The sequence below is a fragment of the Neomonachus schauinslandi genome, chromosome X (assembly GCF_002201575.2).
Source record: "Neomonachus schauinslandi chromosome X, ASM220157v2, whole genome shotgun sequence".
Classification (NCBI taxonomy): domain Eukaryota; kingdom Metazoa; phylum Chordata; class Mammalia; order Carnivora; family Phocidae; genus Neomonachus; species Neomonachus schauinslandi.
In genome coordinates this window covers 84602854-84626251 of record NC_058419.1, presented here as the reverse complement: position 1 = coordinate 84626251, position 23398 = coordinate 84602854, and the positions used below count along the sequence as shown (strand labels likewise).

The window sequence follows — 23398 nt, the reverse complement described above, 5'->3', positions numbered from 1 at the left end:
ACGGGGTTTGGGACACAGCAGTCACTCAGTAAACCAGAGTCCCCTACCCGGAGTGGGGCCTGAATGTGGGGTACTGTGTAGGTGATAGATGTGAGTAAAATCCTGCCCCTGTCTGCAAGAAGCACATATTCTAGCAAGAGAAAAAGACACATACAAACATAACTTAAGCTTAATTCGGGAAAGGCAGCCTGCCTATGGCCCAAATGATCTAGGCGTCACAGGGTTTTGGTCAAAATAAGAACCAGGCTTCCCCTACCTTACTTGAGGATCTTCACACATGCCATTTCCTCTTTTCAGGGCATTCTTTCCATCCTCCTCGGCTGCCTACTTGTCACACACCCATGTATTCTTTATACAGTTGCCCAGCCCTCCCACCCTCCAGAGCACTTCTATCATTACATTTATCAAAGGTGTGTGCAGACTTCCTCTGCCTGACCACTCTGACTCCCACTGAAGGCTGAGAGCAAGTCACATCCAAGTCCACCCCAGCTCAGGGCCCGATACAGTACAGGAAATCGGGACCAGCTTGCTGAGTGGATGGACAGGCCAGGGGAGCCAGGGAGTCTTCTCCTGGGGAAATTAAAGTGGGCTTGAAGATGGGGCACGCCTGATGTCCCCTGGCTAAGATGAAAAGGGAATTTCCCTTTGTCTCCCCGAAGGACCGTTGCTCTGATGGGGTCTCTCTGGGGCACTGGGGCAGGGGCAGGTCCCGCTGTTGCAGGGAACACCGCAGAGGTCTTCCAGGACAGCCAGTCTACCTCTGAAGAATCGCCTTCGCTGCCCTCCCCTTCCCTCCCTGGAGGATTCTGTGAGAGAAGGAGAAAAAGGCTGCTCTGAGACAGAAAATGGGGCCCATGCCTGTCTCACGTCCTCTTAGAGGTGCGGAGACCTGAGGGCGGGGGGGAGCGGTGAAGGCGGGAAGGGGTAGCCCCTTCACTGATGTAAACAAGGATGTGGGTTCTGCGGCCACACTCTCCCCCGCTCCCCCCAGCAGCATTTCCAGCAAGTCACGTGCCCTGCGCAGAGGCTGGGGGCCCCCTGCTGCCGCCTTTCTTAGAAGCCGGGACCACAGAGGCCACTGTGGCTGCGAGAGCTATTTATGTAGAAGGAGCCTGGGGGGCTGCGGAGGCAGTGCTGCCAGCAGCTGCCGTAAACAGGGACTGCAACGGTGGCAAGGGGGTTAAACGGGCCGGCCTGCCAAGCTCCAGGAGGGGGCTGAGATGCTCCTCGGGAAGGATCGACAGGCATTTCCTGGGAGATGGATCTACCTGAGCTGGATGCCGGATGCAAGAAAATGGAGGAAAGGGGAGACTGCAACAAGGAAGGGAGCTGAGGGAAGCTCATGAAGGCCCCCCCATTCCCCTGCCATTGGCCCCCTTGCCTAGCAGAAAGGCCCTGCTGCCTCTTAGCTGTGTGGCACTGGACAAGGCCTTCAAGCTCTCTGGGCTGCAATGTCTTCATCCACGAAGTGGGGAGAGTACTACTCTTCCTTTCACAGGGGGCTGTCAAGACGAGGGGTAGGGTTTGCTGAATGCCTACGATGTCCTGGGTGTTCAAGAAATGAACCTGGGGGCTCCACTTGTCATGAGCGGACGATGACTCTCTCAAATAGCTAACCATCCCCAAGTCAGTCAGAATGTCGCCAGAACCACTCATTAAGCCCTTCCTCATTTCTGTCGTACTCCCTCAGCCAGAGGAAAGCCCCGAGCAAGGAGTCTAGGCTGTCCTGCCTCACACAGGCAGGGCGGGCTCTCTACCTTTCCTGAATCCAAAGGTCCACAGGCCTACCTCCTGTGTCCGTAGTTCAAATCTTTAGCAACCAAATTAACATCAAATTGAAAATACAGGCTTCACGAAACAGGGTCCTTAAATGACTTTCTCTACCTACCTACCTGTAAAGTTTCCCCCTCTCTCCTCAATCCTAAGATGTACTGATAGGTGGTACTGTACATGCATTTAAATCACAGCTTTTGTTGGGGGTGGGCGGCACGACCCACCTCACTGATTATAAAATATAAGCTAGTTTTGGGATCACTGATGCGGAAGAAAACGTGCGTATCTGAACACCAAGGAAACCGAGCAAAAATACCTCCCCAATGGGGGTGAGAAGGATCTTTTCAATGATATTAAAGTGGGATAACCATCCAAATCAGGGCTAAAACACAGGAAGTCCTCATCGAGGCAGTGCTTGTCTGACTTTGCTAGCCCACCTCTGTCCTCCAGAAAGCCCCCTCCTCCCAGAGGGTTGGCATATGGGACTAGGGGCTGGGCTGGACTTCCCTGTGGGGGCCAAGGTGGGGGAAAGGGCCCAATGGACCTGCAGAGGTAGGGGAATTCAGAGAACTTGTTTTGATAGAAACCGAAACTCCTCTTGCTGACGCTGCACTTGTGGGCAATCTGCACCTGCTCTCCCCTCCCAGAGTCCAGCTGAAGGGGGTCCCCCACTACCTCACCTCTGTCCCCAACCCAAAGAGGGCTCGGAAATCCTCAGGACAATACCACAATTGATTCCACAAAGGCCTTTTCACATTCCAACTTATTTCATCTTCACCCCAAAAAGCCCTACTTTACACAGGAGGAATAACTGAGGTACAGAAATGTGGCAGAGCTGGCCTGAGGTCACACATCAGGGAGGGTAAAGGCCAGGCTCTCAAGGAGTACCTGGTAACTTCAAACACTGATGCTCCAGGTGATGTTACCACTACCCCCAATCCAGCTATAACTTTAGCCGCCTGCCCGCTGAGGGCAAGGCCTGATTCTGTCTGCCTCAGTTTCCCCACCAGCACAAGCAGGAATCAGCTGGAACCCTGGAAAGGCCTGGGAGTGGGCAGGAATTACATAGAGGTCAGCATAAACCTTACCTCCCCACAGCCTACGTCTGTCCTTTCTCTGAGCACACTGAGACATGAGCAGAGAAACGCACATGTGCACACACACACACACCAAGCCAGCAGATCCTGCCAAAGATGTTCCCTGAGGGGACGCCTGGGTGGCTCAGTCAGTTAAGCGCCTGCCTTTGGCTCAGGTCATGATCCCAGGGTCCTGGGATCGAGTCCCACATGGGGCTCCCTGCTCAGCAGGGAGACTACTTACTTCTCCCTCTGCCTGCCGCTCCTCCACCTCGTGTGTGCACTCTCTCTCTCGCTCTGACAAGTAAATAAAATCTTAAAAAAAAAAAAAAAGATGTTCCCTGAGGCCAAATATCCATACCACCCTCACAACTACAGAGACCTATCGCATTCAGCAAGTAGCTGTCCTTACCGCTAACCAAGATTAAAGGTTGGATGAGAGGCAAAGCTGTATAAAGCGAGGACCCTCACCTCCTTCCTACCCTTCGCCAGGGGTTAATGGGAGGGAGGAAGAGCCAATAGTTCTTACAGGCTTTCCTCAACCTCCTTCCCCTGCTGCCTGGGGGAAGGTCCCTCAAACCTCTGTAACCCCTCCTCCTCAGGCTCTCTAAAATAGTCACTATTTGCCTAAGAGTTATGTGGAGAAGCAGGACAGGAAAGCCTGGACTACCTACAGGAGTTTAATTAAGCACAGGGCCCTACCATTTGTTTGAGAGGCACCTGGGAACTGTCTCCCCGCCAGGCTGCCTGCCCGCCTGCTAGAAGAGCCGCAGCAAGTTCTGCTGAGGACAGAAAAGGAAGCCTGGTGTCTGCAGGCAATCTAAAAACAAACCACACAAATGTGTGTACACACAGCAGCAGGGGGAGACAGGAACCTGATCTGTTCCCCACTTGCCTCCTGGCCCCACTGAGGAGATGAGCCAGGAAAAAGGCCTCCCCTGCCTGTCAAGCGGCTGTGGTGTGCACCTGGCCCATGGCCCCAAATGGCACACCCTCAATGGGGGAAGACACCCTAGGTGAGGGGAGACAGAACTCTGTCCTCTTGATGGCCTGGTCTCCGAGATGCCCGCTCTTCTACTCAAGGATGCCCACGGCCAAGTTGGGGAAACTGGGGAAGCAAGGCAGAAAGAGCCCAATGACCACGGGTGTCCATGGGAATCTTCTCCTTCTGGCCTAGTTCAACCTCAGACACCTATGTTCTGAGGCTGCATATGTGATCTAGATAATAGGGTGCTGGCTTTCTCGCAAGGCCTTGGTTTCCCCATTTATAAAACAGTCAAAATTAATCGAAGATCCACCCCCGCGACACTGATGGTCCAGGCTAATGTTTCTGGGCCCCATCGTTTTAACATGTACAGCTCCAGCTGCTTCCTCGTGGCCCGTGCAGACAGACGCACATGTGGCTTCCACTTTGCCCACAGAGGCCAGGGCCAGGGCCAGAGGTTTTCGCTGAGTCAAAGTCCTATGGGGAGAGGGCCAGAGAGATGCAGACCCACGTTTCCAGGAGGAGGTTATCTGAGCCTAACAGGGGCAGGGTGGGCCACAGGGTACCTCAGGAACTTGGGCTCCTCCTTCCACCCAAGCCTTCACTGATGCTCACAAGTCCCCAACAGGGGGTTGTGGGAGAGAGGAGTTGAGTACTGGTTCACACGAGGGACACCCAGACCTCAGAGGCAAAACAGAGGGTAGAAAGCCAACTGCCTCAGGATTCCCAACAGTAGAGGACCACAGGCTCCTAGTTAGAGGAAGTGAGGCCCAGAGAGGTCAAGGAATATACCTGAGGTCACCCAGCCAGTTGACAGCTAAGCCGAGACGCTAGGGCTTTCCCAGGGTCATAGAAAGAACATGTCCTTTGGACACGTCTGGGTTCCCATGCAGGCTCCGCCACTAACGACCCCAAGCATGTCATTTCCCTTTCCTGAGCCTCAATCTTCTCAACTGTCTATGGGATAACAATCCCAATTTTGCAGGTGAATCTGAAGCACCCAGCTGAATGCCAGCAAACAGTTAGGGTCAAAGAACAACACTGTGGCCTCTGTGTGTGCAATCCCCTCTCCAACTCCAGCCTTTGGTTATGTGCTCCTTCCACTATGCAATGCGTGGCAGGAAGCTAGAACCTGTAGGCCTTCTCATCAGAGCTCAGGTGCTCTCTCCCTGCTGCCTGTCCCTGCACAAGCTAGGCTGGAAGCAGAGGGGCATCAGAAAGCCCGAGGACAAAGTCCCCTTCCCAGGCACATGTCCTGTGCACTCTGGCCCAGGGAAACCTCCAGGTGAGGCCTAGAGACCCAGAAGCCCCATACTTCCAGGGAGTGGCCATGGGGCTTCTGAGGTTTTACAGAGAAAAGCCAAGGGCAGTCCAGTTGGGGGAAATGGGTAGCCATAGTGCTGATAGGGAAAGGCCTTCAACCTGCCGCGGTCAGCTCTTCCTGTAAGCTCAGGCCCTTTACTGGAAGGCCCTTGAGGGGGGTGTCAGAGGGTGTTTGGGGAGGTCAACTGGATGGACACACATGAAAATATTGCTGTTGAAATGAAGGGGGGGAATCGGAGGGGGGAGACGAACCATGAGAGACGATGGACTCTGAGAAACAAACTGAGGGGTCTAGAAGGGAGGGGGGTGGGGGGGATGGGTTAGCCCGGTGATGGGTATTAAGGAGAGCACATATTGAATGGAGCACTGGGTGTTATACGCAAACAATGAATCATGGAACGCTACATCAAAAACTAATGATGTGATGTATGGTGACTAACGTAACATAATAAAATGAAATTAAAAAAAAAATATCCCTGTTGATATGGATTACTGCACAAGCCAGGTCCTTACTAGCTCCAACATCTGCCTCAAAGGCAGCCTGAGACCAAGGTGCCCAGCTGCATTCTCTTACACTCACTCCACCAGCAGCCCCGTTTGCCCCACATCTAGCCTGAGGCTTCAGCACAGGGCCTAGCACCTAACAGGCCCTGACCTATTCTTTGCCTTCCTTTTGTCCAAGATGCCCCCAAACCCAGCTCTCTTTCTAAGAAACATCCCACGGAGAACACAGGATTGAGCCACAGGGGTAGAAAGGGTGGGATTTTCCTAGCCCAGCAGAGTCCACTGCCTGAGCCTCTTCCGCTTGGTAGAATGGGGAGGCAAGCACTCAACTCACCTAAACTTCTTCTACTCATTCAACAAACATTTGTGGCTCTGAGGCCCCACTGAAAACAGCGTTCAGGCTTCACCAATGCTACTGTTCCCTGAGGGTCTACCAGGTGTCAGGCACCAAAGGGATTTACTGAAGTGATCTCATGTAACCATTACCATTCTGGGTCTTCTGCCTCCTGTTACAGCCTCGGAAACAGGATCAGGAAAACAGAGCTGCTTGCCCAAGTTCACACCAAGAATCAGTGGCACAGTCAGAAGTGGAGTCAGTCCAGGCTACTGGGAGACATGGGGCTAGCCACACAGTGAAAGAATAGCAGACCTTCTAAGGATTCAAGGAGCCCTTCACAATCAACACCATTTCACAGATGGCAAAATGGAAGTTTTTGAATCACGGCCAGAACTGGAAGACAGGGCTTCTGACTCCTACTTCAAGGCTCCTATCAGAGGGCCCTTTTCCCTGGTAGATAGCAGAGCCCCCATGGAAGGGTCAGATCATATTCCCAAATTCCCCTGGACACTAGCACAAGGCCTTCAAACTGCCTGTTGGGTCATAGATTCAGAGCCAGAGCGGCCTCGAAGATGTCACTCAGACTGGATAATAGATGTTATTAAGGAATTATGAATGTTGTTAAGGAGAATAATAACACTTTGGTTACGTTAGGAAAGAAAAAATCCTTATCTGTTAGAAAAACATACATAAATATTTACAAATGAAATGATCTGATGTTGGGGTTTTGCTTTAAAAATACTCTTGTTTCAGGAAAATGAGAAAGAGTGGGCAGGGTAGTGATGAAACAAGGCTGGCCAAGTGCTGACGACTATTTTGAAGATGAATGATAGGTATATGAGAATTCACTATTCTACTTTTGTGTAAGTTTAAAAAAATTCTATGATCCCAGGCTGACAGCAATGTGCTGTGGTTAAGAACATGGGCCTCAGGGGCGCCTGGTGGCTCAGTCGTTAAGCAGCTGCCTTCGGCTCAGGTCATGATCCCAGAGTCCTGGGATCGAGCCCCATGTCGGGCTCCCTGCTCAGTGGGAAGCCTGCTTCTCCCTCTCCCACTTCCCCTGCTTGTGTTCCCTCTCTTGCGGTCTCTGTCAAATAAATAATAATAAAAAAAAGAACATGGGCCTCAGACTAACCCAACCCAGAGACTCCCAACTCTACTATCTGACCCTGGGCAAGTCACTTCCCTGCTCTAAGCTGCTTTTCTCTTCTGACAAATGGAAACCACAATAGTTCCTACACTTAACCTAGCTTGGAGGGGAATGAAAAAGGGTTTCCTTTAGTGTCTGACAGTGCAATCTGTCCCTAAGTAATGTTTTTTTTTTTTTAAAGATTTTATTTATTTATTTGAGAGAGAGAGAATGAGAGACAGAGAGCATGAGAGGGAGGAGGATCAGAGGGAGAAGCAGACTCCCTGCCGAGCAGGGAGCCCGATGCGGGACTCGATCCCGGGACTCCAGGATCATGACCTGAGCCGAAGGCAGTCGCTTAACCAACTGAGCCACCCAGGCGCCCCCTAAGTAATGTTTTTTATCACTCTTGTTATTACTTTTACACCACCGCACTGCCTCATGACCAAAGGATAGAGGCCAGATACTAACTTGAAGCTGGGGTCTGGAGCCCCTGAAACACCAGTAAACTCTACCCTCAACCCCATCTCAGGGGTTACTCCTAAACACCAGAAACAGCTCAGGGGCAGCCCTAGGCTCTTGAAAGCTAAGGCACAGACTCACCTACAGCCCGGAAGAGACAGGCGCCGTCCTCCTTCATCTGCTTGATGATGAAGCCCTTCTTGTCTCTCAGGGCCTTTTCAAACCAGTGCTCCTGCTGAAGGGAAGAGGTGGGGGTCAGCAACAGGAAAGGCCTGTACCCCCTCCCCAGGGCCCTGCCCTCCAGGTTCCCAAAGGGCCCAGCTAACTGGCTAAGAGGACACTGGGTGGGGTCAAATTCCCAGCCCTCCTTGACACTCCATGCACATGGAGAAGGAGGAGACCCTTTCTTTTAGGGAATCAGTCATTGTGTGAGCAGAATACTTGCTCCCAGAAGGGTCTCATCTGTTTTCTGACCGGCCCTGCTGACCATATTGGGAATCCAATACTGGGCTCCCACAGGCAGCCAGAGGCCCAGACCCGGCCAGTACCCGGGGGTGGGGATGGACCTGGCTCTATCTCAAGGAGTTCACCAGTTCACCTGGGGACCTTCTAGCCACTTAAGGTAGGGAAGATGTTGAGGAGGGAGTAACTCGCTAGAACCTAGATCCCAAGCCCTACACGTATAGCTAGGGACTGTCAAGATGTATCCTAAAAGGCAAAATGCATACACTGTGTGATCTCACTTATAGCTGAACCCGTGTAACGTATATATGTACGTGCATACAAACATAAAAATTGCAAAGACCATACAACAAAATATCGCTAAAAGTTAGTATTACAGAGGATTTTGATCTTCTTCATGAGAGGTATGCAATCCCTTGTCCAAAATTCCAAAACTCAAAAAGCTTTGAAAACCAAAGTCTTCCTCTAACTCATTTGCCATCATTACCTGACCTGAGCTGGCAAGAACCTATTTATCCCACTTGGAGGTGAATATGCAAACATTTCTATGCAGAAACATTCAGGTGTATGGTTATGAGGTCCTACCACAGACTCCACCAGAGGTGTTACATGACACACAGTACACACACCAGGGGATTTTTCTAAATTCTGTAATTTCCCTAAATTCCAAAGCACATCTGACCCCAAAGGTTCAGGTTCAGTGAGCCTGTGCAAATGTTTATCTTCAGACTTAAAAAAAAATAATGGAGAGATGAATAGGCAGAAAAGAGGATGTTTAGGGCAGTGAAACTACTCTGTATGGTACCTTAACAGTGGTTACACGTCATTATACATTTGTCCAAACCCATAGAATGTACAACACCAAGAGTGAACCCTAATGTGAACTGTGGAATCTGGGTGATTATGATGTGTCCTACATGGACACTGACTGTAACAAACGCACCACTCAGGTGGGGGGGTGTTAATAATGGGGGAGACTATGCATGTGTGAGGGCAGGTATGGTATGTGGGAACTCCCTGTTCAATATGGGAACTCTTGTTCAGTTTTGCTGTGAACCTAAAACTGCTCTAAAAATTTAAGTCGAGGGGCGCCTGGGTGGCTCAGTCATTAAGCGTCTGCCTTTGGCTCGGGTCATGATCCCGGCATCCTGGGATCGAGCACCGCATCAGGCTCCATGCTCAGTGGGAAGCCTGCTTCTCCCTCTCCCACTCCCCCTACTTATGTTCCCTCTCTCGTTGTCTCTGTCAAATAAATAAAACTTTATAAAAATAATTAAGTCGATTAAAAAAATAATGTCCATGTGTCACTGAAAACATATTTTCCATTTCAAAACAAAACCAGAAGCAGCAGACCTTTCCCAGGCCCCTCACGCCCTCTGCTGGCCACCAGAAGAAGCCAGCCTTATCCAGCATATGGGCTAGGGACCAGGAATCCCAAACCCGCTCCTTTGGGACACCACCCTGCCCAGGGATTTAGAGGATCCGGGCTAACTCTGACTAGACAGAGGGGATCACTTCTCTGCAGTCCACTTGTCCCCAGCTCAGGTGAGCGAAAATCCCAGCAGAGTAGGAAGTACAAGGTTCGGAGGCTCTGCATTTCAACCCCACCCCTGTCACTCACTCGCTGTGTGATTTCAGAACTCTCCAAGCCTCAGTTTCCTATCAAACAAGGAATATGTGATCTACCTCACAGAGCTGTGAAGCTCAGAGGAGCTTCAGGGCCTAAAAAGGCTTGGTAAATAACAGGTCCTCGGCCACAGAAGGGGCAAGACTGGCACAGAGACCACGTACAACTGAGAGGCCCTCAAGTCCCACTGGAGTAGCTGGAGAGTAGGGGATGCAGAGCGGGGTGATGAAGGAACGCCCAGCAGCCCCACCATTAGGGCCCACACCCCAGGAAGGTGTGGCTGGCTTGCCAGAGATGACAAAGGCACCTGGAAGCCCTTAATGGGCTTCCATGGACAGCAGAGACTCTTGTTTGTGCACAACACTCCAGCACGTGCCTTGCCCGCCCCAGAGGCTGTGGACTAGCACACTTCAGCCAGTTTCCCCCAGTCCATCCCTGCCCTGCAGGGATAGCCATCTCCCAACACCATGGTACCTGCCCCAGCCAGGGGTCACCAGCAGGGAAGCTGCAACTATGACTACAGGCCCACATTGGGCAGAAAGAAAAGTTCTAAAGAAGGGCACATAGTAACCTCCTGCCCTCTAGTGCAGGGGAGGAGATTGAGGGGAAAGGGAATCAAAGAGGAGGAGAAGGGCTCCTACTTATTCCTCCAACAAGGGTCTACCAGGCAGCTGCCAAATCAGACCCCTACTGTAGAAAGCTGGGCAACAAGGACAGCGCAATGAATCGGACTCGGTCTCCACCCTCCATAAGCTCGCTGACTGCTGGAGGGCATGGGCAAACAGGGAATGACCACGGACAAGTGTGAGCAGGGCAGTGAAGAGTTGAACACAGTGCTATGAAACACACAGGAAGGGACCTAACCAATCATTAAGGTTGGCACCTGAGAAGAGGTGCCACCTGATGGAAGGATTAAAACACGAAGACCTCCAGAAATGCTTGTTAACTGGGTAAGAAATCACTTCAGGGGGCGCCTGGCTGGCTCAGTCGGAGGAGCACGCAATTCTTGATCTTGGGGTGGTGAGTTCAAGCCCCACGTTGGCTGTAGAGATTACCTAAATAAATTAAATCACTTCTACCACAAAGCACCAGGGATGCCAAGAGGCCCAGCAGTGAGTCCAGCACAACTAAAGTTCTGGGTGGGACTAGGCAAGTAAACAGGGTGGGGCGAGGAAGAAAGATGAACTCATATTAGCCAAATGCCTGCCCCATGCCAGGTGCCTGATGCAAAAGGTGACTTCATTTAATTGTTCTTACCACAGCCCAGGTGGCAGTGAGCTTTATCCTCATTTGACAAAAGCAAAAAGAGCTGGGATTTGGGCACCAGCAAAGCCTAGTATAGAGGCAAAAGGGGAGGCTTCATGAGCCACAACATGGAGACATACCTGGCAGCCCATCCTGGGAAAGTCCTGGTTTGTCCCTAAAAATGAAGGAGGCCTGAGCATACCCTTTGCACGAGTAGGGCTTTGGTCCTGGGATGATCTGGGCCTGGATCTGGAGGCCAAACCACGACCCTCCCGCTGGCTTTGCACCAGCAGCCTTAAGGGCTTTGGGTCTGGCTGAAACCCTGCCTCTCCTTTTGGGGAGAGAAAACAGGGAGGCCATGGTCCTGGGCTCCAGGAAGAGTTTAGAGTCCCAGAAGCCCCTAGCTGAGTCTCCTCCTTCCCCTGGCTGGACAGGAGCCTCTGAGAAAGGTGCCAACTTGGGAGTTGTTTAGGAAAGTGGCCCAGGAAGGAAACACTGGTGGGAGAGAGGGATGGAGGCTAACCCTGCCACTGATATGTTTAAGCTACATCAATGCTCTGGCCTGAAAAAGTCAAGTCCAGACAGTGAATCTCACAAGCCCACTGCTGAGCCTGTGGGCAAGTCCCTCCACATCTCTGAGCCTCCACAAGGGGGCTGGGCAAAGCTCTCTGACATCAGGGGATCCCAGGTGCAAGACTCTGCAACCTACTGGTCCAAAGGCCCAAGAGAAGTTGAAGCAGACTGTGGGACCCAACTGACTTGGGTTCCAGTGCAGCTCCACCAATTATCAGTCCTGTGATGAACCACTCTGAATACTCCAGTTTTCCAATCTGTGAAATGGGATAACAAGCTTCCCAGTAACGGGGTAACTGGAAAGACTCAAATGTTACATGACTTTGCCCAGTAGGAAAGCAGTTAATGGGTTCTGTTCTCCTCCCTAGAAGGGAAACAAGAACACTCCTGTAGGAGGCCTAATGATGACCACCCAAAGATATCAGGCCCTAATCCCTGGAACCTGTAAATGCTACTTAGTAAGGAACAAGGGTCTTTAGGAGTGTGATTAAGTTAAGGATCTTGAGATGGAGAGATTATCTTGAAGTATCTGGGTAGGACCTAAATGCAATCACAAGTATCCTTAGAACAGCAGAGAAGACCTGACACAGAAGAAGATACTGCACATAAACAGCGAAGACGGTGTGAAAACAGGGAGAGGATGGAGTGATGCAGCCACAAACCAAGGAAAGCCGGCAGCCACCAGAAGCTGGAAGAGTACTGGATTCTCCCTAAAGCCTCTGCAGCGACTGCAGCCCTGGCAACACCTTGACTTTGGCCCAGTGAAACTGATTTTGGACTTCTCGCTTCTAGCACCGTGAGAGAATAAATTTCTGTTGTTCTAGACCACTCAGTTTGTGGTAATTTGTCATAGCAGCCACAGGAAACGAATACAACTCCCTTGAAGCACTTGCTGGTGGGAGCCACGGGGCAATATGGCATGGTTCCACTCCCACAGGATCCACCTCTGTAGCATCCCCCCAGGGAGAGGATTAGAATGAAGGCAGCAGGGGCCTGGAATTCCCCCTCTGAGTCTGGGAAGCTACTGACCCTGCCTATCAATGAATGAGCTGCCACCGAAAGGGGAGGGGGCAGGGGAAGATGGCAGCAGGAATAGCTGCTCTCGGGCAGATGTCTTCTCAGAGCCCAAGGCCAAGAGGTGTTTAATATTCTGGCCTTCACAGCTCTGTCCCAGCAAGCCTGATGCCAAGACCACCCTTCTCTCCCCCCAAAACACCCAGGAACACTGGCTCAGCTCCATGGGCAAAACACAGGCAACCCATCCAATGAAAAACAGGCGCACTGCTCTCTAAGGAGCAACACAAGCTTCTCAGGGTGAAGGAATGGGAAAAGACCAAGGCCCCCGAACCTACTGCCGGGCCACTGATGGGGAGAGGGGAGAGGAGTTGGGTTAAAAAACGAAGATTCTATTATTCTGCAACAACAAGAAATGAAGTACTGATGCATGCTACAACATGGATGAGGCTTGAAAAGAATATGCTAAGTGAAGCCAGATACAAAGAACTGCACATTGTATGATTCCATTTATATGAACCATTCAGAACAGACAAATCAATCAAGACAAAAAGTAGATTAGTAGTTGCTGGGAGGGAATGAGGGGACTAGAGGATGGTGATGGTACGGGGTTTCTTTGCAAGTGATAAAAATGTTCTAAAAGTGATCGTGGCAGTAGGTGCACAACTGTGAATATGCTAAAAGCTACTGAATTGTACATTTTAAATTGGTGAGTTCTATGGTGTGTGAATGATATCTCAATAAAGCCGTTAAAATTAAACAAGCCCAAAGGCCTATAGCACTAGCAGGGGAGAAGAAAGCCAAACACTGCTTGAAACTTTGCAGCATATCCCCACAAGCCAATGGGCCTCACCCAAAACTTTCAGAATGGGTAGGAGGAGTGGGGAGCAGGGAATTAAAGAAGAGATCACAGCTAGCTTCCGAGAAATGAGTTCAACCTCCCTCCTCACTGTTACCATTTTAAGGCTGGAGAAACTGAGGCCCAGATAGGGGAAGTGCCTGAAGACAGAGGACTCAAACCCAGACAGCCCGGGAAGGGACTACTTCCTGCTATAAGACTCTGTCTCCCCGCCAAAGATATCAGCAGGTTTCCTAGATGCCAAAGCTCCGCTATTACAAAGGATTCCAGGAAGAACCAGATGATCCTGGGAAAACTGCAAGAGAAGAATCAGCCAAATTGAGGTGGGGCCAGGTCAGGTATTCATACACTCAATAACCCCAGGCATGGGTGGCCTTTTGGGGAGGGGGGAAAAAAAAAAAAAGCTGAGAGTTTGCCTAAAGCCATAAAACAGCCAAGCAGGAGATCCTGGGGTTTGAACTCAGGCCTGCCCAGCTCCAAAGCCCAAACTTTTTCCACACTACCCCCACACCATCCAGTAGGCCCCCTGACAGGCAACCCCCAAGCTTATTATTCACCATAAAATTCACTGGACATAAAATTCACTGTCTGCCAACCCCAAGCCTCACACTGAACAGACACCTGTCCTGCCCACCAAGCTTGGATGGTGGGGAGAGAAGAAAGGGGCGGGGGGGGGAACCCAGATTTTCCTCCAAAGACACCCACCATTCTGTCACCTCCAACTCCAGAGGGCTTTGGCGTGAGTTCCCTAAAATCCCAAAGCTAAACGACACCTGCCCAGCTCCTTCCCTGACCAATGAGGAAACGGAGACCCAGAGAACACAGACCTAGCTATTCTGGTCCATCCAGCAAAGCTCCAGCAGAGCCAGAGTGGGAACCTAGGTATCCTGACTACAGTGCCAGTTCCAGCTTCTTCCCACCACTGGAGCATGCATCTCCCCCTCTGAAAATGCTCTCTGGGGTCCTCAAGCCCAGGAGACTTACAAGCCACTCTTTTCACAGGGTAGACTCAGTAAGGCAGCCATGCCTGGAAAAGGAAACCCCTGACATTACCACCAACCCTGCACCAGGACCCCAGGGTGCCAAAAGGGCTCCTCAAGTCCTACAGTAGTCACAGCATCCGAACAAACAGGAAATCTGAGTAGTCAGAACAAGGATTCACCATCTGGGCCTCCTCTCAACAACTCCTCTCTTTCCCAGGAGATCTAATGGGCCTCCAAGGCTACAAACGCCCCAGGGGACCGTTCAGGACCAAGACTGGAACAGCAGGAAGCATCTTCCCTTTTCTCATCCCCAAAAAGTCCCAAGTTGGATGAGGCGAGGCAGGGAGAAGCATCTTATTCTCCTCTTGTCCCAAGAAATGTGAGGACAGGAAAAGCCTTTCCTCTGTCATCAGGAAGACATGCAGCCACAGAGCTTTACTTCCATGTTCTGATGGGAACAAGTATGAGGGAGAGAGCCTAGGAGATGCACAGGGGGTGTAAGAAGAGGTCTTTCTAGTCACCATGGCAGCACACAACTTTCTTCCTTTATGTCCTTGTGCTTATTTCTGTGGAGAAAAGGCAGACTCCCCCAACCAGGAAGAGAAACAATTCCTGGTCCTGATCCTATGGGCTCCGACAACTGATTCTACCTGCAGTAGTCAAGGGTAGAAAGGGAGCAAGGACAGGGTGCTCAAGACAAGGCCCTGGCCCCTGTGAAGTAAAGAAAGATTTATCTGAACCAAGGGAAAGAGAGATATGGGTAGAGAATTTCCCTGGAGTGGGGCTATCTCTGGCGAGAACAAAGCTTGTTGAAAGCAATTCAGGAAGCTCAAAACATTTCCCTGATCCTGGAAATGAGAGGCAAACAGCTCGGTCAGGGAGAGACTCAGGGGAGGCCTCAGCCACCACGTCCCCAGTACCTGGCAACCTTCTCATAGACAGCAGGGAAATCTTCCTGGTAAGGGGTTCTTAGGACTATGAAGAGCACCCACGTCTTTTTGTTTAATGGGGGAGGCCGCAGGCCACACTGGAGAAGACCTCATGTCCCTCTCACTGGTGAGAAAGGACTGCTGGTTGCAGGATGGTGGAGAGAGCCTCATACTCAAGGGGGGAGCTCAGGCCCCTCCCTAAGGTGAAGGATCTCTTGTCCCTGAGAAGCTTAGGCCCCTGGGACGAGGCTCAACTTTTCCTCAGAATCCCATCCTATCCATGTCCCAAGGGGAGTAGGTAGTTCTCAGGATTTAGTTCACAAGTGGTCTGAGGCTCAAGTCCCCAAGGCAAAATATCTTACGTCCCTAAAAGGTCCCTATGACTGTGGTATACATATGCTATCTGAAGTGAGGTGACAATTACTCTCAGGGAAGACTCAGGTCTCAGGTCCTAAGGTGGGTTGAGTTGTCTCACACACCAAAGAGAAAGTTTAAACTCTTAGGGGGAGACCCAAGACCCTACTCCCTAGGGACTTAGGGCCCAAGGTGGAAGGAGTCTTTCTGTTCCTGAGGAATACCTTAAATTCCTTGAGGGGGAAGCCCAGACATCATCTCTAGAGACACACCAGTCACTGAGGTATGTATAGGTCTCTTGTCCTTGAGGGCAAGCTCAAGTGTCCTTGGCGCAATGGGTCTCAGGCCCTGAAGGCAGACTCAGATCCACGGGGAGGCCTCAAGCTCCATCTCTGGGACTCCATGCTGCCCATGTTCCCTGAAGAGTGGTATGAGGCTACAGTTCCCAAAGCAGGGATCTTACATCCCTGACAAGAAGCTGAGGCCCAAGGCGCCTGGGTGGCTCAGTTAAGCATCTGCCTTAGGCTCAGGTCGTTATCCTGGAGTCCAGGGATGAGCCCCACCTCAGGCTCCCTGCTCAGCGGGGAGTCTGCTTCTGTCCCTCTGCTCCTCCCCCACCCCCCAACCCCTGCTTGTGCTCTCTCTCTCTCTCAAATAAATAAATAAAATCTTAAAAAAAAGCAGCAGGGGCGCCTGGGTGGCTCAGATGGTTAAGCGTCTGCCTTCGGCTCAGGTCATGATCCCAGAGTCCTGGGATCGAGTCCCGCATCGGGCTCCCTGCTCCTTGGGAGCCTGCTTCTCCCTCTGCTTCTCTCTCTGTCTCTCATGAATAAATAAATAAAATCTTAAAAAAAAAAAAAGCAGCAGCTCAGGCCCTTGGGGTAGGGGGTGCTCAGATCCCTGTTGCAGGGAGAGAAGGGGCTGTTATGTACCCAAGGCATGTTCTGGTCCTTCATAATTAGAAGGATCTCATATCCCCGTGTTTCTGTGTGTGTGTTGGGAGCGGGTGTCTCAGACCCCCCAAGGAGAACACTCAGATACCAATCCCTGATGAGAAAGGACCTCTAAAGACCTCACCTTGCCTGGGACCTCTGTGTGGGGGGAGTATCCATCTCCTGAAGAGGCTTCAGACCCTGTCTCTGTAAGCCCCCATCCATAAACAGGGGGATCTTGGGCTCAAGTGCCCAAATCAGTGAGGCTTATTTTCTTGAAAAAAGGTTCAGGCTGGTGAGGTTGGGGGAGAGAAGAGCTGAAAGCCTATCACTTAAAAGAAGCTTAAGCTCCTAGAGAGAAATTCAAATTCTGACTCTTGGCCCCAAGAAAGTCTCAGACCACTGAAAGGAAGCATAGACCCTTGTCACTTAGAAAAGGGATGAATCTCATGTACCTTAGTAGTTTCTGGTCCCTGAGTGTTAGTTTTGGCTCTTGTCCCCAAAGGGAAGAGATTCTTGTCTCCCTGGAGAAAAATTCAGATCCCCCTTCTCTAAAGAGAATATATATACACGTATGTCTCAGGCTCTTGATTCTAGAAAAGGGAGTCTCAGGCACTCGAAGGCCGGCTTAGGACCCTTAAGGAAGTCTCAAACTCCACTGCAGGGTGGTCCTAAGCTGTGTCCCCCTGAGAAGGAAAAGGAAGGGGGACTGTCCTGTATAGACTCCTGAGAAGGAAAAAGGAGGAGGATTGTCCTGTGTAGACTCCTGAAAAGGGTTTATGTATCTTGGGGACGCTCAAAATTCCCCTGAGGTCTCCACCTTACTTGTGTTCCCTGAAGGAGGAGTCTTAGACCCTTATCCCAGAGGAAAGGAAATCTCAAGGCACCGAACACAAACCAAGGTCCCTTGCAGTCATGAGACTCCCCTCTCAGGAGGCAATCCCATCTAATGGCCCTACTTGATGAGGTCCCAGGGCCCGGAATAATGGCTCTGGGTCCCAGAAGAGACCACAGACTCCATCCTTAAGTCCGCCATCTTATCTGGGGCCTCTAACCCCCAAGTCCTTGGTTGGGGGTGGGGAAGAGAGCGCCTCAGGCCCCACCACCAGAGAAGAATGCCAGACTCCGGGAGAAGACGTAGGTCCCTCGGGACGATCTCAAACAGCCTTCTTTGGGTCCCTACCCGGTCTGGGGATCCCACCCACCATACCCACTCACCTGTTACCCCCAGCCCATACCTGCTCAACGGTTGCGGGGTCCATAGCCTCGATGCGAGCTGCAGCCGCTTCATACTCGTCTTCACTGTTATAACCCGCGCCGACCTCCTCACGCTCTGGACTGCCCCCTCCAACCGCTCCGACCCCAGGGGCTTGACGCCGGCGCTTGCTGTGGCCCGGCCCTGAACAGCAACCGCCAACGCCTACGGCTCCGCCCACGCCCACCACCACGCCCGCCGCGCCCACACCCGCCGCCGCTGCACCCAGCGCGTCGCCGGGACCGCCGCCGGGACCAACAGGGCCCCCGCAAGGAGGAGGTGAAGCCTGCTGTGACCGCGGACCCGCCACGGCGCCAGGCGGCACGGCCAGCGCCCAGCGGTGAAGCGCTCCCGGTGGCCCCGGTAGCGGGCCCTGAGGCGGTGGCGAGGCCCGGCGGGCGCCCACGACGCCCGAGTCACGGTCGCGGTCGCCACCGCCCACACCCGTGCCGCCGCCGCCCACGCCCACACCCCCGCCGCGACGCGGCGCCGGGGGCAGCGGCCCGGGCGGCGGCGGTTCGTTGGCGGGGTCGGCGTCGGGAGGCGGCGGCTTCTTTTTGGGGAGAATAGTCATGGCGGCACCGCCAAGTACCCCCCAGCAAACCCGGCGCGGGGCACGCCGGGAGAGAACCCGGATGAGGGGGCTACTGTGGTGCGCGAAGCACGACGGGATCGGCGGGACCCGGATAAAGAGATTGATGCACCGGTTCGAGAACCGTCGGTGGCGCGCGGGTCACGCGGCAGGAGAACCCGGATGTGAAGTCCTAGATGAAGGCACCGCGGCGGGTTTGTCGCAGCCTTCTCTCCAGTCCAACAAGTTTATTGCTACACTCGGTCGTTCCGGCCTGCTGCTTCAAAGGAAACAGAACCAAAACAAGCACCTCTTCGCCCCGCCCCCTCGCAGGTTCTTGAACTACCGGGTGGGGCCCTGGGGCGCTGCGCAAGCGCGCCAGGGCACGGCCCCGCCTCTCGTTCGGAAGTACGTGGGCAAAATCTTCGCCGCCGCCACAACAATCGCGGGCACCAACCAATCGGGGCAGCTGCGTGGGTGCTCGATGACGCCCACGGGCCAATCAGATGCGAGCGATCGCCCTCCCGTGCCCTCCGTCTCAGATTTCAGTCAAAGTCGGCACCCTCGTTCCTTGCCTTTCTTCTCGTCCGCCCCGTCGCGCTCTTCTCTCCTCTAGGTTGTGACTCGCAGGCGGGGGTACTACGACAGGACAGCGTGGCCGGCCCCGCGCACGGCAATTTTGAAAGCGCCTCCCTGCCAGGCTTCCAACTTGGCCGCAGTCAGCCGGACTGACTGGAAAATATCAACACTCCCAGAGTATAGCACTCCCCTGAAGCGTCAGTTCCGGTCCCACCCACCTGCAAATCTTTGGCCGGCGGGGAGGCGGGTGCCGCTTCACCCTGGCAACAGACCGAGTTCTGCGATGATTGGTTAAGAGCAGCCGTCACTCACGTTGGGCCGGCCAACCCTGGGACAGACGTGCACCGTGGGGACCTTGGGTGTTTGGGAAGCAGACACGCCTTCTTTGGCTCCGCAGCACTCTCGCCCTCGCGTTGACCTCCCCGCCCCTGTGGCTAGTGCGCAAGCGCAGCACAGCCTTTCCACCGCCCTCCCCCGCCCCCCGCCCCCCGCCCCCTGCCACTGAGTTTACCTGGGTTGAGCAAAAGTTTATGAACCAGCGCTGTCACCAGCCAGTGCTTAGCAAGGGGGTTGGTAAAAATCCCTGGTATTGAGCGGTTGGAGAGCTACAAGCTAATCGGAGCTCTGCCCCTCCTGTCTGAGTGATCTTTGGCAAGTCCTTTAACATCCATCCCATCCGCAATTTTTCAAGAAATTTTATTTATTTATTTATTTAGTAATCGCTGTACCCAGAGTGGAGCTTGAACTCACAACCCCCGAGATCAAGAGTCGCATGCTCTTAGGACTAAGTCAGCCAGGCGCCCCTATCTGCAATTTCTACTTCTCTGTAACATGGCAATGATAATTACGATTTAAGGATCAGAGGTTAATGCTTGTAAAGGGCCTAGTGCTGTGTCTGACACATAGTAAGTGCTCAATAAATTAGTCTGAATGGCAGTGCAAGGAAAAGGATCCCAGGCTTTGGAGTCAGGAAGACCTCAGTTCCAGAACCTGATGGACCGTTACCAACTGTATGACCTCGAGCGAGTCATTGTGTCTCAAATTTGAGGTTACCCATGCAAAACGGGAATGATAATGCCTGCCCAGACAGGGAGTAGTTATGGGGTTCAGATGGGCTTATGAACCAAGAAGTTGTTTCGAGAGGTGAGGGCTTGCTGCCAGTCTTGGGAGTCAAGCCATACATGTTGACCGAAAGATGATCAGAAAGCTCTTCTGAGGGCGCCTGGGTGGCTCAGTTGGTTAAGCGACTGCCTTCAGCTCAGGTCATGATCCCAGGGTCCTGGGATCAAGTCCCGCATCGGGCTCCCTGCTCTGCGGGGAGCCTGCTTCTCCCTCTCCCATTCCCCCTGCTTGTGTTCCCTCTCTCGCTGTGTCTCTCTCTGTCAAATAAATAAATAAAATCTTTAAAAAAAAAAAAAAAAGCTCTTCTGAGTGCCATCTAACCTTCTTCCTTCAGATGCTGACCTTGGTTGAAGTTCTTCCCCGAAGGGTGTCAGTTACAAATGGCATGTTGTGTTTTCTGCTCTGAAGACTTAGTGGGAGAGGACTCACGTTTCCTGGGCCTATTGTGTTCAGGGCACTATGCCAAATGCCTATGCATGTTATCATATTGAATCTTCTCATGATCCTCTCACTTGACCTATATTTCCTACTAGATATTTATTTGTCCAGCACTACGTGTCTAAAATTGAATCTAGGGTAATCGTTGTAGCTAATCTTCACCAAGTACTTTCTATGTGCCTGGCACTGTGTGCTAATGGGTTTGATGTTCCTTTTGACAGTGAGTGCCACCCCCCACTCAGGCTTTGCCCAAGCCAGAACCTGGGAGTCAACCTCGTCTGCTCCCTCTTCCTCAACTCCCACATGCCTTTCAATCCCAAGTCCTGCCAATTCTACCTCTCAAATCTCTTGATTCTCCAACTCTTACCACCACTACACTTCCAAGCCAGCATCACCCACCAAATGGACTACTGCAAAAGCCTCCTCACCACCCTTCCTCCCGCCAGGACTGTTTCTCTAGAATCCACTGTCTATAGCCAGAGCGATCCTTCTGAAATGCAAACCTCGTGATGACTTTCCCGTTTACAAGCCTTCAGAGGTCCCCGTTATCCTTAGGATAAAGTCCAAAATCTGTATCATAGCTTCAAAGGGTTTTTGTGATCCGGCCTATCTCCACATCCTTACTCTCATCACAGCCTCACACTCTCCTCCCCAGCTGAACTGAACTAATTTCAGTTCCCCAAAGGCTCTGAGCTTGCCTCCTAACCTCTAGGTCATTGCACATGCTGTTCCATCTGCCTGAAACATTTTTATCCTTTTGCCTGGCTAACTCCGCCTCATTCTTTGGGTGTTGGCCGGGTTAGGTCCTCCTGTCATCTGCATGCTTCTGCAATCCCATCGATTTTAGTTCTACAACACTACACTGTAATTGCTTAATTGTCTGCCCTCCGTGCTCACCTCTGTAGATCAGAGACAATGTCTTCTTTGCCCATCTTTGTATCCCTAGGGCTAGCACATGATACGCGGTTAATAAATATTTGGTGAATAAATGATTATTATTTTACAAATTAGCAACCTGAGGCAAGAGAAGGTTTAAGTGACTCTCTCACCTGGGGATTGGAACCCAGGTCAACTCAAATCCAAGGTCTGTCTTCTCGGTGCTCCACAGGGCTCAGTCGCACACTAGCCTAGTGTACCCAGTAGCCTAGCAGAGAGAATGCAGGGGATGTCCACAAGGAAGGGGAATTTGCCAAATTTGCGAGATGCTTTCTTTCTTCGTCTTTTTAAATCTTGAGTTCTTTCTTTCTTTCTTTCTTTTTTAAAAAGCTAGCTCTAGGCCCAATGTGTGGCTTGAACACACGATCCCGAGATCAAGAGCCACATGCTCTACTGACTGAGCCAGCCAGGCACCCCTGAGAGATGCTTGTAATTAGGGTTCAGTTCAGAGTCATTTGCTGTCAGGAAGCCCGGGTTTAAGTCTCCTCTAACCAAGCGTGTGCTGCTGTGGGTCTCAGCTCTTCAAACCACCCTCTTTAATTCCTCCTAGATCCCCATCTTCCAGAACATGTCACCAACCATTGACCTCCCAATACCTGTACCCACACCTGCCCTTCTCCTGGTTGAAAGGCATTGAAACCAGAGTACTTTCAACCACCAGCCCAACCCAGCCTCCAAACCCACAGAGCCAGGAGGTGCTCATCCTCATCTCTCCTCTCAGGTTTTATTGACTGATGGAAACTACATCTTTGTCAGCCACCAGCTCCACGGGGACAGTGCTGGGGACAGGGAACCTGAGATGATGCCAGATTTCAGCCTGAGAGCAGACACAGAGTTCTGGAAGGTGACCCAAGAGGGAAAAGAGAGAGGAATATGTGAAAAGGCTTTGTGGGGTGGGGGGAGGGAGGAAGAGGAGATCAAGAAGTTCCTCCTGCCCCCAACAACTCCCAGAGTTCAGGAACAACCCAGGCCTCAGCCCCTGATGCTTCTGGACTCCTGCCCAAGAACTTGGAATCAGCTATGATCTCCAAACACAGCCCAGCTCTCGCTGGCTGCTAGGCTCTTATCTCAGCCAGTCCAGACCCCAGCCGAACCCAGGAAGGAAGCAAACCAGAGGAGAAGAGAGGAGTAGGTAGAGGCAGCCCCTCTGATTAGGGCAGATGTAAATGCTGCAGCAGACTGGGGCAGAGAGGCTTTGCATAATTGTCATGGCAGCAGCTGCTATTGCTAGAGTTTGCTGGGGGCCCAGCGGAGGACGGGGTTGCAGGGACCCGTTTCCAGCAGCCAGGAAAGGGGAGTGGTGTTTGTGCTATCTGTGTGGATCGGGAGAGGCAGCCTGACCCCTGAGCCAAGGCCGGGGGCTGGCAAGTCACTACTGAGGCCACGGCCCATGAAGCCTGTGGTTGCATTCCAAGCCTCAGAATTGGGGAGTTGTGGGGCTCGGTGGAGGGCGGGGACATCTCTTAGAGGCCAGATCAGAGGCGAAGGTTCTCATCTCTGAACCCCCAAACCTCCACAGCCCAGCCAGAGAGAAGAGGGAATCTCATCTCTCCTTCTCAGGCCAGAGCTCAGATGTCAGGTGGGGGCCCCAGGGGCCCAAGAGGAGGAGCATGCAGGAGGCCAGCTAGGGGAGAGAGGCCAGCCCCAGCGTGCTGGGGCAAGGAGGCCGGGGGGGTGGAGGGGGCGGGGAGGGGGCCTGAGGAAGCCCAGCACTTCAGTGCCCCCTGGAAAAACTGTCGGGGGTGGGGAAAGTTTCCCCTTCCCTGGCTGCTTCCCCACAGGTGAGCCGTTCCATCAAACTCCATTGCATAGTTCTCAGTGGGGGGCAGAAGGGGTCCCCAGGCCTACCCCTCCCAGCCTCCCCAAAATATGGCTTTGGAAAGGAGTCCCCAAGAATCGAGAGGGCCCTCTGGACGGGCGGACCCACCGC

General features: G+C 52.4%; 1 protein-coding gene across 2 annotated transcripts in view; it reads right to left on the bottom strand.

Moving 5' to 3' along the window:
* Positions 1 to 19110, bottom strand: part of OTUD5 (OTU deubiquitinase 5) — a 28249-nt gene extending 9139 nt beyond the window's left edge. For both annotated transcript variants that reach the window (XM_044911570.1, XM_044911569.1), the window contains exons 1-2: positions 17806 to 19110; positions 7731 to 7824 (exon numbers count right to left, since the gene is read on the bottom strand). In XM_044911570.1, coding sequence (XP_044767505.1) covers positions 7731 to 7824; positions 17806 to 18396 — 685 coding nt within the window. In that variant the 5' untranslated portion in view covers positions 18397 to 19110. The remainder of the gene's footprint in view (positions 1 to 7730; positions 7825 to 17805) is intronic.
* Positions 19111 to 23398: the final 4288 nt, after the last annotated feature.